The following is an 18,385-nucleotide window of genomic DNA, read 5'->3' as shown; positions in this document are numbered from 1 at the left end:
GTTCCTGAAAAAAATAGAGACATTCAAGCGGCTCAGAAAAACACCCATTCCTTAACTTTAGTGTCCACCTTTTCGTTAGAGTAAAAACTTTTAATATTTAGATGTGATTTTCTGCCATGTTTGAATCCCTCCTCTAGCATCTGACACAGTCTGAAATCCTTTTAAAGTAAAATCGTGTGCAAAGTTTAGGTGATTTAGCTTCTGTCCTTCAGCAACAGCTCTGTCTGCTGGTTGTTTGAGGTAAATGCAGCATGGATTAAATGGAAGCTCATCAGTTTTACACGTAATATTGAGTCACTTCCTGTTACTTAAACTTCATTTTAATGTAAAATGTTCTTTTCTGGCCAGGTGGTCATCAGTTTGACAGAAACCAGGTGATCCTAAACAACTTTGATGAACACAAACTGAGCCAGAGATGGACGTTAGAGATCCTGTGACCCGATGAAGATCAGCTGCTTTGTGATTCCCATAATGCACCTCTGGCAGGAAACTGAGCCCTGTGATGCCCCTTTATGTTGTGGATTTCAACTACTTGTTCTTGTGTAGGAATGTGATTTTATGTCATTTAACTTTCATTTTTTAGGACAAACGAATAACATAAGATGTTGCCTTTTTGGCCTTTTGACTGTTCAACACCAAAGACTGTCAGTAAAGCTCGGCCCTGTTTCAGTGCTGCACTTTTCTTTACACTACGGTACTTTTACCACAGAATCCCACTGCTGCCCGTTTTCTCATTCATGTGTAAACAGCGTCACTTCTTACCAATGCAAATGTGTATTTCTGCTTTTAGTAGACCAGAAATGATCTGTTGTAAAGTTTTGATATATTTGTAGGACTTTTATAGGTTGTAAGACCAACTGTGGTTTTCATTCAGATGTACAGATTTAGCTGAAAACAGCGCTGCAAAACTCTTCTGCTGAATGTAAATATCAGGGAAAACAGTTGAAACCATAAACTGTTTCATCAAAATAAAGAAGTGATTTCACTCTTTGTGTTTGTCTGACTGCAGAATCCGCAATACGAGAATTCTCCGTTCTTTAGAGGCAACAACAGTGTTTGGGAGAATTTAGAGGAAGTCTACCAAATAAGCTTTCCAATGAATCCAGTTTCCTCTTCTCCCTCCCCTCCTTTGTTGTATGAATATTCCCAAGATGACAAAAAGATTCATGTTTTTTAAAGCTTCATTAAGATTGGACTAAATTATTCTCTTCTAAATGTAGTACCAGCTTTCAGACGCTGGGGGGCAGCAGCTCTGAGTTTTTGGGAATGAGAGTGCTGTTCTGTTTTGGGCCAGTAGAGGGCACAAAATCCCCGCTCCTTCAAGGCAACAAAACGATGTTTGGAAGAATTTAGAATCGTAATAGGTCATTTGGTGCCCAAGGCGAGAGTGCCCATTTGCCGCCGCCCCTTCTGTGAGAAAATACACACACACACACACACACACACACACACAAAGCAACTTAACCCTCTGATGCATGAATTAAGAACAGTGCCACTTTCACATTCAATATTCCTCAGTCAGCTTCAGGGTTCATTTCAAGATCCTGGTTCTGGTCTATAGGGCCTTACATGGACAAGCACCATCTTACATTGGTGATCTTCTTAGTCCCTACACCCCCAGCAGGTCCCTGAGGTCCAGTGATAAAAGCCTACTGGTTGTGCAGCACCAGGCTAAAGGTCAAAGGTGACAGATCATCTGCTGCTGTGGCCCCCAGACTCTGGAACGCTCTCCCCCTGAGTCTGAGATCACCGGTGTCGGTACAGGATCTGCTCGGGTGCAAGATCGGCTCGGGGTCCTTCGACTGCCGATGACGTCAAAGTACGGCAAACGCACTCGGACAAAATACACTACACATCTTTATACTGTTGGAAAGAATTTAGCAGTTTCGCTATTAAAATAATGCTTCTTACGAAGTAAGTTTGTGTTTATAGTGGTATTTGTAAAATAAAACACTATATTTTATTCATAATGTTGAACTCCTCTTTGAGCACATCCCTTGAAGGATCATAGGTATTAGCAACACCTGTGAAATTGTATTTGCAGGAAAGAAGTGTGTCCCGTTTATTGAAGTATTTTGTGTTTAGAGTTTTTGACGTCTTGTCCATGCGTAGTTCAGGTACGCTCATAGCTGCTAGCCAAAACTCTGGAGTTAAAAGTTTTCTGGCTTTACTAAAATACCTGTCTGTACTTATTTGATTGATGGTAGTTTTACTTTCTATTAGACTCCAAATGTAATCATTTGGCATGTTTCCAATTCATAATTTGTAACAATGTAATCAGTGATATTAGCATTAGCATTCCTATGGGTTTTTCCACGTATATTAGCATTGCGCTAACCACCCGCTGCCAAATTGCAGCCTTTGCGATTAGAAAATCTCCTTTTGTCACAACGAATTTAATTGCACATGCAGTTAATCGTTCAGCCCTAATATACATGCAGCTCTATGCTAAAAGTGTATTTTCAAAGAGGTAATGATGGATTTCTTTGTAAAAATTGTCCATCTTTCCAACAGAAAGATTTGCCTGGACCAACGTCACGTGATAACAACGTAACGTGATTACGTAATTCCGTAAGGTTCATGTTCAGTCATCAACTACTTTGACGTCATCGGCAGTCGACGGACCCCGAGCCGATCTTGCACCCAAGCAGATCCTGTACCGGCACCGGCCGATTTGGAGGAAGTGTTTCTACTAAGTAACTGTCGTAAATGTTTATTTAGATAAAGAACAAGCACCAAAAGACCTGTAATTCTATGTAGTTACTGGTTTTATGTGACTGATGGCCACATAATCTGTCTATAAGCAAGTGGATGTATTATTTAGGTCAACCGGGCAGAAACAAATGGCTCAATGTCTGGCTTTAAAGATTAAGGATTTCTTCCGCCCTCCAGTGGATGAAGGCTGTTACTACAGTGTTCATAAATCTAAACAAGACTAGTCATTAGCACTTCCTGTAGATGCCTTCAAAATAAAACATACCACTGTTAATTACTACGGGGTTTATTTATTGTAAACAGCAAAGTCTAAGTAACGGGGAAGCCAGAACGCCGTTACCTTTACAAACTACGTCACAACTGCTCAACAGATCTATTTTAAACCATTCGTGTTGAGCAATGAGCTAAAGCAGGAACAGCAGCTAGCTAACAGCACTTCAAACAGGTCATCTGCCCTCTTGCGGCAACAGGGCGAAATTACATCCACTGTAGACTTGAGAGATTTCACTCTTAATTAATGTCATTAACTCATTTACTGCCATTGACGACAAAAGTCGTCATTTACGGGTTTTTTTCACTGAGCCGGCGTCAGACGAGCCCCCGCACCGTGAGAACAAACATCTCAGCTCTAAAGCCGATCTTCATCTGCGTACGGCACACGTCACATGATCAGGAAGCAGAAAATCCATGTGTTAGGAGATCGTTTCGGGCTGCTGCTGTGAAAAAGTGAGGAGTGAACCGGAAAAGCTTCTGCTGCTCGCAATTCGACAACGGAATGGGGAAAGAACAGATAACGCTCGAAACACGCAGATTCTTCCTGATGTAAGAGGTGAGTCTACCCTTTGTTTTGGTAGTTTTGGCATTGACATCATCCTAGAGCGCAATGTTCTGTGACTCTTCAAAAAACAGTAAAAACACTGAAAAAACGTTTGCAGCCATGGGCTTTTCTGATCAGGAAATGGACGGCGTTTTGAGTTAATAGGTAAATTAATTTAGTTACAGAATGTTACCAGCATATGTTTATAGTTTCTAATCAAAGATTTAAGATAAAAAACTGTTAGTTCAAAGACCAATAAATACCCAACTAGATGTAATAAACACACCCAGATATTTTCTTCATTCCTACATAATGCACCTTTAAAGGTGGAATATAGAATGTCTTAATAAAAATTGATATTTTTCAAAAATGACTCCACATGACATTTAGAGGTGTGCAGAATGAATGTGCAGTTTCTCCTGTAAAAGCTATTTAAAAAAATAAAAATCTACATTTTCTTTTGATGGGCACAACACTGCATTTATGTTTACATCTACCAGCCAATCGGGGCAACGTTGCGGTAAAAAGTTGGCTTGGCAAGGCGAGACCGGGGCTGTGAAAAATGGCGGACTCTAAGTCAAGCAGCTGATTCTGAGCTGAATAAACGTTTTACTAGAAATGAGTCCTTACCCTGCAGGATTCACCAGTGGAGCTGGTGCTGGCTGGTCACTCCTCCCATCAGCAGTCAACCAACACCGTGTTCTGTTGTTGCACTACCACCTCTGAACACTAGATGTCGCTGCAGTGTTCTGTGTTCCATATTCAACCTCTAACTCCAGTGTCTGCTAAATCTTTTTAATCCCTTTTTATTGATTAACAATGAACAAACATGGATGAAAAAGGTCATCTGGAGTATTTTGCAGAACCACCGTGATAAAAGTCTTTATAGTAACCAGTCAGCCATTTGTACTAAGTGTGGAACAGATTAATCGCCTCCTTTGCTGATTTCTATGACCGTCTTCCCTCGAGCGTGACCTTTCTCCACCTTTTCAAAGGCCTGAGAGACCTGAGAAAAGCTGAACACCTCCTCCACTACGGCTCGGATCTGAAGAGAGCAGAAAGAGGACAGACGGTGAGTAACGATCACACGTTCACATGCGCTTATTTTTAAAACTGCTGTGAAATACAGCAACACAGGAAGGTAGATTCATGAGGAGCTAGAAGTGTGCAACGGTCCCAGAGTCATTTCTGTACCATGGTAAAATCTCTAATCATAAACGTTACTTCTAGCAACCATTTCCAGCTGAGCGTCAGACGGCAGGATTTAGAGTCGTACTTCCTGGACATCTCGCCTCTGATTGGCTAACAGCAACACGACTCTACCACTAACTGTTTGCTCTGCAATGTTGATGTTTTATCTCCACAAATAACACAAGCCTGGAGGAGTTCTGCTGTGTGGTGGAGTTGCTAACGCTAACGGTTAGCTTCTACTAGCCGAGACGTTCTCTCCTGTTTCCTGGATGCTAAATCATCAACAGCCTTCCCCATCGGGAGTCAAGATGGGTGAGTCCATGAATGTTTAGTGACAGTGTGAAGTAGATCTGTCAGGCTTTTCTATCCTAGAGTTTCACCGTCTGTTTTCTATCAGAAGCTACTGCAGGAGATAGGTGTAGGAGACTATTTTCACAGTCCGTCTGCATGTTAAACTCAAAGTGACCAATTGTATTTCAAAAATAAAAAGTGAAAAATGGTTTCTCAGTGAACTTTAATCTATCTTGAACAAATCTGAAGTGACAAATGTACGCGAGTTTTCTTAATGTTGTCAGCTGGTGTTTATTATTATTATTATGGGTTGTTTTTAACTCCCATTTGCAGCAGCGTTTAACAAATATCAACTGAAGTTAAATAAAGAGCGTTAACAAACAACAACTGTTGTTTGAAATAGTTTAGAAACTAGATATCTGCAGGAAGATGAACCTTGAGGCCTGTGCACAAAAACTGTCTCCCTACACTGTGATCCCCTATAGAAACATGCACAGTTTTAAATAACTCAAATGTAATCATTGTCAGTGGTCTGCAGGTTTGTGTTGTGGAAAAAGGAAAAATAATGCAAGCATCAGCTTGAGTCTGTCCATCCACCCATCCTCTCTCATGCTACATTTCAAACCCAGCACTCTGCTATTTGAACGTTTCACTTTTCTAAATTGAAGAATTCAGATTGTGTAACTGGGAGGTGCAGTTTCTCTGCAAATTTATTTAGGCTGAATAGATTTTTAAAAGCTTCTGGAAACAACCAGCTTCGTGGACCAGAAGCTACCTGACCCTAAAGGAGGTGGGTGTTTCTAGTCGGTTCTAAAAACCCAATACAGACTTTTAGTCCATATCAACGCAGGGACGTCCGTGAGGTTTGGGTTAGGGTTAGCATGAGGGCAAAAACATAAAAATCGGATCTGGTTCCCTACCTGTCCAGCATCCACCATGTCCGTTATCTCATCAAGGGCAGGACCGCTCGGTGCGAAGAACCCCCAGCGGTAGTGAACTCCTTTCACCAGATGCTACAGAAACACAGAAAGAGCTTTACATAAATAGATTCAACCAGCTTTTTAATGCTTCGTCTACAGAAAGGTTCAGGATTTGAACATATTTGCCTCCCTGTCGTGATTATTTGTTCCTCCTTATTGATTCGTTTTACATTTTGCCGTTTCTGAAACCACAAGCTAAGCTAGTTCAGTCTGCCATGAAGAAGATGATGATGAAAGAATCATTTTGCAACACATTTCCTCTTTTTGACCTCAGACAGACAAATCCAACCATCTACTCTGAAAGTGTTTGTGAACATGTGGAAAAACTGACAAGCTGTGAAATCAGATAAGAGACATCGGTGTGGGTGCTGCTGACAAACAACGTCCTTCCACGGGGAGTAGACCGTACGCTACAAGAGAAGCACCAGAGAGGACAAGCAAACCGATGGAGGGGGCTTTAAAGGCAAGGCTAGGAAGCTGTTACTATGGCAACAGAAACAGGATGAAAACCTTTAAGTGTGCTTCCATTAGTGGTTCCCAAAGTGAGTTTTGTGACCCCGCTGTTGTAAAGTGAAACTCGTTAACTCCTACGGTTGTTTTTTGCCATTCAGTCATCCTCGGGGGGCGAACCCCTTGGTTTAACTCCGAGCCTTATGTGGGGGCTGTCCCGGGATTCTGGCTGCACTTTCCATTTTCAAAACAGGGCAATTAGCAAAGTAAAATCCAAAATTAGAGTGCTGCATGGACATAATTTTGGGGGGGGACAGGGGGGGCATGTCCCCCCCCCCCCCACACACTTTTTCCCAAGTCAAGTTTTGACCCCTGCACTTTTTACCATCCAAAGACAATATCACGCTATATTAAAGTGACACTGGTTGAGCTCTAGGACCAAGCAGAAAACAACCGTTTGTGTTGAAGCCTGTTTCCCATTAGAGCATTCTGTAAAGATACAACCCCCCCCCACTTCTAAAGTGAAAATTACATCCATGGAGTGCTGTATACATTTATTATTTACCTTTCTGTTCTGTTTTAATGCTCAAGTTTAATTTGCTCCCACCGTCTTTCATCAGTTCGTCTTTGAGGAGCTGGTTTTGGCTGCTCTTTTTTTAATATACAGAATAAAACACGTGTCTGCAGATTACACCGGCTGTTCGTGCACGTAAAACGCTGCGATTCGTGGCTGCAGGATCTGTGCGGTGGATTTTGTGGTGTTATGAAGAGCAGGGGCGTGTCCATTGGGTGGCCTGCCATTCCATGCCACCCTTGGAATCTGATTGGCCAATTTCCTTTAAATAGACTTGTCCACAAAAAGCTTGAGGTAAAAAAGAAAAAGCACAACCACTGGTGTCACCCATGCACAGAGCAAGAGGTGCAAGTTCTGCTCGGCACACCGCTCACCACAGAGGACACGCTGACAGGAAGTCCCTCTAATGCCTCTGTGGTGAGGGATGCTGCACTCATGGCTTCATCTCAGTTTGTTCTGAGCTGGAGCCGGACCATTAAAGTCATAGAAACTCGGGCCGCGGCTCTGCCTGCAGCCTCAGCGTCTGGGTAGTTACCGTTTTGTCTGAGATATTAGCAATCCTTACCATTAAATGGCCCTTTCACGTTTTTTCTTTTACCATTTATAATGCATGCATGCGGCTGTGACTTTGCACTTTCAGTAGCAACAACTTTACCTCTCCTCCGACCCATCGTTTTGTTGTGAATGTGCTTGAAAGAAAGCCTGCCTGTATTTGACTCCCATCCCAGGAAATGTTTTTACGTCATAGGGAAAAACCAACATTTGCATCAAACAGAAGCAAATAAACTTTCAATTGTGCCCCGATCCAGGTTTTAATGCTCGCCTGGTGCCGTGACAGACAAAGCAAGCAACCAGGGTGGAGGAAAGTTTATAGAATCAGCAGCTGATGTTGTTTTTCCCCCAGGTGATTCTTTGCATAACTTACGTTTGTGCAGAAAAACAAATGCAAAAATGCAGAAAACGTCCCACAGACAAAAACCACGAAGGCTGGGAAGCCTGGCAGAAGTCTAAATGCTCAGGAAGTGTGCGTGTGAATGATGGTTTAGGTCATCTCTGTGTGCTGGGGTCTGGAGAGCAACAGCATCCTAAACTGGAGCCTCTGCTTATTCTCTCTGTGGTGCTCAAAAGTAAACAACAGAAGATTTCATCCATAAATTTAGAGCTTTTATTAAAAATGTTCTTGTTTTCTTTTGAAGACTGAACATTTCTCAGAACCACTTCCTCATTTTTCTTTACCAAAGGTTTCCTTCTTCACTATGACTCATTTATGAACACGTGGGTTAAATATTTCTAAATGGAACATGCATTACAAAGAGTCCATTTGCAGAAAACTACATTTATAAATATTCCCACTAGAGGTGCTGAAAAAAATCGATTCAAGTCTGAATCGGGATTCTTATTAATAAAGGTTCAGAATCGATCCCAAGAACTCAAATGTTTGGCACGTTACAGGTTTGAGATGCTCTTTGTTAGGAGAGTCAGTACTCCGATTACTTTTGTGGTCCCATAAATTGAGATGATTTATGTTTGAATCTGCTGATAAGAGGGTACTTGAATGTCATTATTTTCATGCCCAGAAATTTGAGACATTCTCATATTTATTTTCTAAGTTGATAAGTGAGTACTCAGGATTACTCATGTACTGATATTAAGTTACTGATAAGTGAGCACTCAGATTACTCGTGTACTAATATTAAGTTACTGATAAGTGAGTACTCAGATTACTCGTGTACTAATATTAAGTTACTGATAAGTGAGTACTCAGGATTACTCATGTACTGATATTAAGTTACTGATAAGTGAGCACTCAGATTACTCGTGTACTAATATTAAGTTATTGATAAGTGAGCACTCAGGATTACTCGTGTACTAATATTAAGTTATTGATAAGTGAGCACTCAGGATTACTCGTGTACTAATATTAAGTTATTGGTAAGCGAGTACTCAGGATTACTCGTGTACTAATATTAAGTTATTGATAAGTGAGCACTCAGGATTACTCGTGTACTAATATTAAGTTATTGGTAAGCGAGTACTCAGGATTACTCGTGTACTAATATTAAGTTATTGATAAGCGAGTACTCAGGATTACTCGTGTACTAATATTAAGTTATTGATAAGCGAGTACTCAGGATTACTCGTGTACTAATATTAAGTTATTGATAAGCGAGTACTCAGGATTACTCGTGTACTAATATTAAGTTATTGATAAGCGAGTACTCACTCAGGATTACTACTCAGGATTACTCAGGTATTTATTTGAAGTTATTGATAAATGAGAGAAAACATTTTCCTTTGTAAGAAATCTGAGGCACTTTTTTAAATGGGCTGAGGACTCAAATGTTAAACTTGTTCCTACACATACTTGAAAAGTATTTGACCGTATTACTTTCAGAGCTACTGTTAGGTAACTACAGGTTTGTTATATTTTACAAGGTAAACAAAAATAAATGTTGCCTTTTGGTCAGAAGGTTGTTTCTGTTTACAGTTTTAGAATCACTTTATTTTACATTGTAAATCAGCTTTTTTGGAGCACGACCAGTTTAAAGTCAAATAAAAACGTCCCATAGCTTTAACTGACGTGTACAACACAGTAGTTCATCCTGGAGCTGACACTCTTTGTTAATACTGATTGTGAATCGATTCAAATCGAGAATCGGAATCGAATCAAATGGTGAGTTGCTGAGATTCCCATCCCTCCTTCCCACACTATCTTATTATTTACAGGATGTAATATTAGTCGTAGTTAGGGTTGACTTTGATCAATGAGGGCTTTTACCCGTTTCTGCTAATCAACTCTTCACATTTAACTGCATGTAGATTTGGTGGTTTTTGAAAATTCTGCAACATTTTGTGGTTTGTTGGAAAAGAAACACACGATCATGGTCTCGCACCCTCGGCTCATTTAAGAAAACATAACATCTCTGCAACGCGGACAAAACCGTCCCCTCGTGTTGGTTTGAGTGTGTTGGTTTGGTGGGATTTGGTGTCTTTTCACCAGGAGTACCTTGATGGTTTTGGTGGCGACTGTAGCAGCCGTTTGCATCATGCCGTCAGCTATACCCAGCCGGTCGGTGTTCTGCAGAAAAGGCGTTACAAGGGTGACATATTTGGCTCCACTCCAAGGTTTAAGCAGCCCGAGCGCCCACCTCTCTGTGTCCCCACCAACGTTATCCAGGACCAGGTCAAACCTTTAGGAGACATGAGACAGAACCAACAGGCAGCCTTGGTAGACCCTGATTAGATAGATGTAGGAGATTAATGAGATTACTTCTTATTACTTCTCCAGGGCGCTGAGAGCCTCCTCAGCTGGTCCAGCGGTGTAGTCCACCACATGGTCCACCCCGAGTTCTCCTACAAACCGCTCGGCGTTGTGGGAGCAGGTAACAGTTACGTGAGCGCCCCACGCCTTCAGCATCTGAGCACAATTATAATCCTCAGAAAAAGAGCGTCCATCTGTGCTACAGTGGGGCAACTTGACTTTGTTGTTGGAGAAAAAATAAAGTGTTTTATTACAATAACAGGCTGCCTCGTGATTTTTATCTTGAGAGGCGCTATAGAAATGATATTTTCTTCTTCTTCTTCACATCAGTCAACAAAACAAGCATTACTCTGTCTAAAACCCCCAAAACAGATTTAGTGTAAATTTGGGTCACAATGGTAAGAAAATTAGCATTTTTTATGTGAGGTTTTCCTGCTGTCCTTACAATCATCCACTAACAAACGACACATTCACTCATTCATAGTCTCATGCACCTACATTTTAAATAAAGAAAACCATAATGAAGTTTAAAAACGTTTATATAATTCACACTCTCGTGCATACCTGTGTTGCAAATGTCCCGACCCCCCCGGATCCTCCAAGGATCAGAATCCTGCACATAAGAGGAAAAGAGGCGTACGAATATTTATGTTATTGAGAGAGATGATGACGTAGATCGACCGTGTAACGTGATGCAATGACTGTTTGTTCCCTCCTCTGCACAGGACTAGTCTGCATGAGATATGGTCTCAAGGTCTCCTGCATTCCTTCTAACTGCTTATTTTCAGCTCAACAGAAGAATGAAGAATGGACTCTTTTCTTTTAAATAATCAAAGAACTCTATTTTAATAAAGCTAATCCATCAAAGTGTTAGTCAATAAATAAGATGTGACCGATCTGTGAAATCAAAATATTAATTACCGTATTATGATCCTATAGAATATGATAGGTAATGTGACTTTAAGTGTTCCAACAGGACTGATCTCACGTAGCGTTAAAAGACATCACACATTGCTTTCACTGATCCAATCAGAATCTGACAGATCTGACGGAGGCGTGGTTTTGATGGTGTTTGGTAATTTTTCATTCGACAATAAACCAAAACATCCGAGGTATAAAACTACGCCACGTCAGCTCTAACGCCAGTTCAAAGCCTTCCAGAGAAAGTGACGGAGTGGCCAATCCTGATCTAAACTCTTTAACCGAAAGAACAACGACAAGCTGAAAAATGTGTTGCTATTCCAACAGCGACAACAGTTCCTTTCAGAATAAAAGCTGAACCATCAAGACCCAGGCTTGGGTCTCACCAGACGCCAACAAACTGTTGTGTACCCGGAAGTAACTCACAGACTGGACTGATCGGAACCGCTGCTTTTCCTACCGGCTCGGTTCCAGAGAGGGTCGAGCTGGCCCTCGATATTCCTGACCTAAAAGGGACTTCCTGGAGGGTAGGTAGACCGGCAAATGTTGTCTCATGTGTTTATGAATCTCCTAACCAAAGCTTAACGCGAAGACAACACCTTCAGTTCCCGTCAGAACTAATCGCTTCTTCGGATTTGCTGGTTCTGATCAACATCACACGTCATCCCATTCACTTAGTTACACCATACATTTAGTTTTAAAGTCAGTCTAGTTGAATTTGTTAACTTTTAAACTTGACTCTCTCTCTTCTGTTGTCTCTGAGTGAATACGAAGCGGTTATCTAATCCCTGCATTAAAAAGTTCCAATCTTCTGGTTTAAATAACCTCACAGATCCGTAAGGTGGATTTCACATTTCCTATGGAATCCCACGCCTTATGGCTTATTAAATAACACGTAATCTAATTACAACCGGTAAACCGTGAGCTTTAGCGTCCAGCTCAGCTCTCTCTTCACCACGACAGATCGGTACAACGCCCGCATCGCTGCAGACGCAGCACCAATCCGCCTGTCGATACTTAAACCCCTCCACTTGGAGCAGGACCTCGTCCCTGACCTGGAGAAGGCATTCTACCCGTTTCTGACTCGCGTCGCAAAACGATCTCCTAATTCATGGATTTCCTGCTTCCTGATCAGGTGACGTGTGACATACGCGGATGAAGATGCGGGGGCTCCTTTCGACGCCCTCCTCATGAAAAATGCGGTGAGCGGTTGGATTTAAAACGAAGACTTTTGTCGTCAATGGCAGTGAATGTGTTAAAGGGGTTCTAGAATTCAAAACCACATTTACCTTTAACTTTGGGTTAAGAAAAGCTGGCGTATACCCCCCCAGGTTTGTATGTCCCAAGCCACTTCAATGGAGGGGTTGCTAACCACAAATCAATGTTAGCCCAAGCTACCGCTAACGTTCTGATACAAACGCGTACGGTTAAATGTCAGATAGCCTTCCTGAGTTATCCGGACACTGTACTGTGCAGTGTTACTAGCTTCAGGCAGCATCATAAAGCTATGGAAATAAACTGGCCACCCAACACGCATGAGTGGGTGGGGTTTACCCGTCTTTTCATTATATTTTTTATGGAGTTGTGTTCAGCCACTTACCAAGGCTCCTGGGCCCTTTTTAGCCCCAACAACGTCTCAAATGCTCTATGGAGGTTAAAAAAAAATAGTTTCCGACTGTAAAAACTTTATTCTAGAGCCCCTTTAAATGGTGACAGGTGGTCACTTTTACGTAAAAAGACGACCCATCAGTGATTTATCAGGGAGTCTCTCAGGGGCCCAAATTCAATCAGTAGATCAAAGACTTCGAGCTTCTCTGAGGCAGGTAAACGAGATGTAAATAATAACATACATGCATCTACTTTTCCTCACCTTTTACTGGCACAGTTGTCTTTGTTAAGTCCTCCGGTGTTAACCAGCGCCGACCAGGAAGTGGTTGCTACATAAGGAATGGCAGCTGCCTCTACGTGACTCAGTGACTTTGGTTTGAGGGAAATCTGAGATCCACACACACATTTTAACACGTCTGATCATCACTAAAAACTGGACAATAATACGTTGGCTGTATAGGTCATTTACTCATGCTGGCAGAAATCTTCTGAAGCCAACCTCAAGACATTACAGGACTTAACCGAGACATTTACCAACAAACAAAACATAAAACCACTGTACCTCGTTGCCACTTAGCACCACAAACTCTGCCAAGCTGCCCTGTTTCCAGGGCGGGATCGCAGCCCACACCTGCAGGAGACACAACTTCATCAGTCGTTTGTTTACGGTGATCGCCCAATGAGTTGCTGTTTCAGTGCTGAGCATGGTGCACAACAAATGCATGGTGGGAACAAGTAGAAAACGACCTGATTGACTGTTAAAATAATTGCTTTATTGACCTCATCTCCCTCTTTGAAGTACTTGACATCCGGGCCACACTCCATGATGACTCCCGACACGTCTCTTCCCAGAATTAGAGGAAACTCGCTGCCCGACAGCTTGATGTTCAGAGGGTCCCTCTTCATAGACAGCGTGTTGGCGCCATAGCCACCTGAGGGAGGGGGGGGTGGTTCTGTTTACACTGTAGAAAACACACTCTGGGACGATAAGTGTTTGTCCACACTACAAAAATGCACTTCAAGATTTGCAATCAACTTGTGTCAAATTAAAGGATGAAGCATACTTTTATTCTCTGGTGTCCCACAAGGTTCTGTGCTGGGGCCTCTACTCTTCCTCCTCTATTTGCTTCCTCTTCAGTACATCCTGAGCTCCTTCAAAGGAATCTCCTACCATCGTTATGCAGATGACATCCAACTGTGCATCTCCTTTAAGCCCCATGAGATGTCTAAGCTGCAGCTGTTCCACACCTGCTTAGACTCTATCAAAACCTGGATGGTGGGAGCTTTCTTCAGCTGAATGAAGATAAGACTGAGATCCTCATCTGTGCCCCAGACAAGCTGGTTCCCAAAGTCAGAGACTCTCTTGGTCAGCTTGCTTCTCACACCAAACCTTTTGTCAGGAATCTTGGTGTGATGGGGTGGTGCTCCCCCCATCTGGCCACGCTCCTGATCAGACATTCCCCATCACGCGCTCTGCGCTCCTCTGACCAAGGCCTGCTCGTTGTCCCTCATTCTAGGTGTCGTACTCACAGGGACCGGGCTTTCTCAGTCCTAGCACCATCACTATGGAACAAGTTGCCACCCTCAGATAGGCTGTCCCCATCTCTGCCAGTCTTCAAGAGCCGCCTAAAAACACACCTCCTCCGCTTGGCGTTTCCTGAACATGTTTGAATTTGGCCCTCTTTTATGTTGATTTTATCTCACAGTTTTCATTGGTTCAATTTTTCCCTTGTTTTACACATTTGTCTTCTACTAGAATGTTTCACCTTTATTGTAATTTGTAATCTGTAATTTGAATTGCTTTTATTTTCTGATTTATTCACTTTATTTAACTTTGTACTGTTCAGTGTTCAGCGCCTTGGGCTTCCTGACAGGGTTGCGGAAGGCGCTTTATAAATAAAGCTTTGATTTGATTTGATTGATTTGACCTTTGACCCAGCTCTCACCCTGGATTCTCATGTCAGTTCTCTTGTTCGCTCTTCCTTCTTCCATCTCAGGAACGTTGCTAAGCTGAGTCCCATTCTGTCCCGCTCTGAACTTGAGACAGTTCTCCACACCTTCATCTCCTCACGCTTAGACTACTGTAACTCTCTTTTCACGTGTCTGAGCAGAACCTCCCTGAACCGTCTACAGGTGGTTCAGAACGCCTGTGCTCGGCTTCTGACCAAGTCCTCCAAACACACCCACATCACCCCGCTTCTCCTCCAGCTTCACTGGCTGCCAGTCACCTTCAGGGTTCATTTCAAGATCCTGGTTCTGGTCTATAGGGCCTTACATGGACAAGCACCATCTTACATTGGTGATCTTCTTAGTCCCTACACCCCCAGCAGGTCCCTGAGGTCCAGTGACCAAAGCCTACTGGTTGTGCAGCACCAGGCCAAAGGTCAAAGGTGACAGATCATCTGCTGCTGTGGCCCCCAGACTCTGGACCTCTCTCCCCCTGAGCCTGAGATCAGTGGACTCAGTGGTCTCCTTTAAAAAGCAGCTGAAGACTCACTTGTTCAAGCTGGCTTTTGTATGACCTTCTTCACCTCTCTCTCTTTATTCTGCTCTCCCCACCTATTCCACCTTCCTCAGGATCCACTGATTTCCCTCTTTCCTGTTCACTCTCTCTCTTTCTTAACATTTTTAATCACAATTGTCTGTTTTTGCTCATTTTAAATATATTTTTAAACGTTTTCTAAATGCTTTTTTATATTTTTACATTTTTTGTTTTTGTGAAGCGCCTCGTGATTTTTATCTTGAGAGGCGCTATAGAAATGATACTTTCTTCTTCTTCTTCTTGTGTAGAAAATAATTTTGTGTGTGTCCAGTCAGGTACCTGATTACAGTTTTGTTCATGAATGAATGACAGATCTTTAGATAAAGATGGATAAAAAATTAAAACAAGAAAAAGGATAAAATATGGTATTTACATGTTTTCTTTACCTTATATTATAAACTGGGTGGGGGTGTCGTAATTGTCTTCCAGTCACATTTGCTAACTTTTACAGATTTATTTATTTTCTGGAGACCTTCCTTGTGCTACGAGGAATTTCAAAGACCAAATGAGTAATATTCACAGCAGCCACTATTAAACCCTCCACACTTCCATTCAGAAAACAAAAAAAACATTCAAATTCTCGTTTCCATCAACCCCACACCATCTCACCACATCATTTGAAATCACAACACCGGCGGTGTAGGAGTAACAGTAACCGCATCTATCAGAGCCCAGCAGTGGCGTGTCTAGAGGGTTTTTGGGAGGTGGCCAGGTACGGGCACAAATTTGGACAAGGGTGCATGTAAACGGCTCATAACTTTGAAAACAAATTTAAATTCTTTTTTACAAAAATACAAACATTACTCCTATTCTAATTGGCTACAATACACCGATGGTGCACTTTTATTAATCTATGACATTTATCATAATAAAATTGGGACTTTCTCTGACATTGCAAAGTCGGGATTCTTTTAGAAAATAGTGGAGGGAGCACTTTGGATGAAGTAGATTTTGTTTCCAGGCATTTTAGTGCATTTTAACTTTTTGTTAAATTGTAGTTATTTAAAATGTTTCAACTGACAACATAAACAGGTGAGTTTTAAAACCTAAATAATGTCAATGACAACACAACAACAAGAAATGAACTTCCTGGCCTAGAGTTTAGTTTTGTTTGAACCCAATAGTCCCATAATCTAAACTTCAGAAATGTGTTGGAGCAGACCAAGTTCTGTTTATTACTGAAAATACTAAAAAGTAAACTTACAAATGTCATCTTACTTTTATGTTTACATGTTTTAGATTGTGTGTATTTATTCTTTATATGGGGCAGTGTTGTTCGTCTCCAGCGAAACTTAGTTGTGGTGTCCCTCAAGGCTCAGTTTTGGGCCCGCTCTTGTTCTCGCTGTATATGTTGCCTCTTGGCGCCATCTTTCATAAGCATGGCATCTCGTGTCACTTCTTTGCGGACGGTGTGCAGATAAATGTCCCACTACATTCTCGAAGGCCATCGTTTGATAAATTACTGAATTGACTAAAAGATGTTTAAAAACTGGCCACAATTGAATCTTCTCACTTTAAATGACAAAAAGACGGAAATTGTCGTTTTTGGGGACCTTGGGCTGTTGCACGGGGTAAACAGTGTATTTGACCCTTTAGAATCATTTTGCGTGTCTCAGGGAAGAAATCTGGGTTTTTTCATTGATGGCCATTTTAAACTTGATAAACAGATAAGTTCTGTGGTCCAGAGTGTGTTCTGTCATTTGCGTGTTCTTAGTAAAGTCAAGCCCTATTTACCACTCAAAGACTTTGAAAAGGTTATACACCTGCTAATCATGTCGAGACTCGACTACTGCAACTCTCTTTATCATGGACTGGAGCAGTCGTCAATTCACCGCTTGCAGGTGGCTCAGAATGCGGCAGCTCGCTTGCTGACAGGTAGGAGGTGCACATAACACCGGTCTTACAAGCTCTTCACTGGCTCCCGATCACTTACAGGAGTTAATTTAAAATGCAACTGATATGTTTTAAGGCACAACACAATTTGGCCCCTCCTTATCTGTCGGAACTTTTAAACACTCATGTCCCCAAACGAAACCCCCGATCATCCGCTCTACATCTAATACCTGTTCCCCAGTCTAGGCTGAAGTCAAGAGGCGACAGAGCTTTTTCTGTGGCCGCGCCCAAGCTCTGGAACAGCCTTCCCCCACAGATTAGGTCTGCTATCAGCCTTTATGCTTTTAAGTCTATTTTAAAAACCTACCTTTTTACCCTTGCTTTTAACTGATTTTATCGTTAATTAATTTTAGGGTCTACTGGATGGCTCTCAGTGTTTTATCATTTTATTTAAACTGCTTGTCTGTTTACAGCACTTTGTGCAGTCTCTGATTGTTGGAAATGTGCTATATTAATAAACTTGACATTGACCTTGACATATGTTCTAAATGTTTTACTCTCAGTTTTTAAGGTGGCACCTGAGGTGCCCCCCTCTGGACACGCCCCTGTTGTCACACCTTGAAGGATGATTTCAACTCACCTCTCATGCTGACATCGATTGGATTCAGTCCAGCTGCAAACACCTTCACAATGACCTCATTGGGGTAGTTTATGACGGGGAAACTTGCGTTTTTAGTGTATCGTAACACGTCATTGCTTCCATATCTGTCAATAACCCACGCAGGCATGATGGACATGCATCTGCTGGAGGAGCTGATCGACCTGCTCTGCCTACAAACGACTGCATGCCCGCATAAAGACTTACTGAGGGGAAGCAGTAGCCTTTTATGCACTACACGTCCAACAGAGCTCATCTTTAAACTCTTCCTAGAGCCAGAAACCTAGATAAAAATAACTAATGTTCAGATGCACAGCAATGCTTTCTGTCAGATTCCAGCTAAATTACGATAAACCCACGTTTAAAATCCCTTTAGATCTACCTCTACTTTCTAATAAAACGTGTTTGGACTTAGATGAAAATATCTACGAACGAATATGAAATGTTCTGAACCATTTCATTACAACGTCCTTTCCTTCGGAAGCGTGTTTCCTGGACCCGTGTTTTGGTGAACGCCTCCACCAATCAGAGCGCTGCTTCTTC

General features: G+C 42.0%; 2 protein-coding genes across 2 annotated transcripts in view; one reads left to right on the top strand and one right to left on the bottom strand.

Moving 5' to 3' along the window:
* crybg1a (crystallin beta-gamma domain containing 1a) overlaps positions 1 to 985 on the top strand; it is a 43,817-nt gene extending 42,832 nt beyond the window's left edge. The window contains exon 23 of the mRNA XM_054741942.2: positions 349 to 985. Within this exon, the coding sequence (XP_054597917.2) occupies positions 349 to 437 (89 nt within the window). The 3' untranslated portion in view covers positions 438 to 985. The remainder of the gene's footprint in view (positions 1 to 348) is intronic.
* A 3,328-nt stretch (positions 986 to 4,313) lies between these two features.
* On the bottom strand, positions 4,314 to 18,322 carry rtn4ip1 (reticulon 4 interacting protein 1). Its single transcript, XM_015969140.3, has 9 exons — positions 17,825 to 18,322; positions 13,590 to 13,741; positions 13,372 to 13,440; positions 13,072 to 13,196; positions 10,845 to 10,893; positions 10,300 to 10,436; positions 10,026 to 10,209; positions 5,935 to 6,027; positions 4,314 to 4,577 (listed from the first exon to the last, which is right to left on the bottom strand). Exons 1-9 carry the CDS (start codon positions 18,096 to 18,098, stop codon positions 4,458 to 4,460), a joined length of 1,203 nt encoding a protein of 400 aa, XP_015824626.3. The 5' UTR covers positions 18,099 to 18,322; the 3' UTR covers positions 4,314 to 4,457.
* Positions 18,323 to 18,385: the final 63 nt, after the last annotated feature.

The sequence above is a fragment of the Nothobranchius furzeri genome, chromosome 18 (assembly GCF_043380555.1).
Source record: "Nothobranchius furzeri strain GRZ-AD chromosome 18, NfurGRZ-RIMD1, whole genome shotgun sequence".
NCBI classification, from domain to species: domain Eukaryota; kingdom Metazoa; phylum Chordata; class Actinopteri; order Cyprinodontiformes; family Nothobranchiidae; genus Nothobranchius; species Nothobranchius furzeri.
Note: the sequence above shows the minus strand (reverse complement) of the source record. Positions and strands in the feature narration are given on the sequence as shown.

What these genes read in the sequence shown, in the direction of transcription:
- rtn4ip1 (XM_015969140.3), bottom strand. Translation starts at nt 18,098, where the DNA reads ATGAGCTCTGTTGGACGTGTAGTGCATAAAAGGCTACTGCTTCCCCTC. An exon ending in AATCGATGTCAGCATGAGAG is followed by an intron (nt 13,742 to 17,824) that starts GTGAGTTGAAAT and finishes CCCCTCCCTCAG; the next exon opens with GTGGCTATGGCGCCAACACG. An exon ending in TCGCCACCAAAACCATCAAG is followed by an intron (nt 6,028 to 10,025) that starts GTACTCCTGGTG and finishes GTGTTTCTGTAG; the next exon opens with CATCTGGTGAAAGGAGTTCA.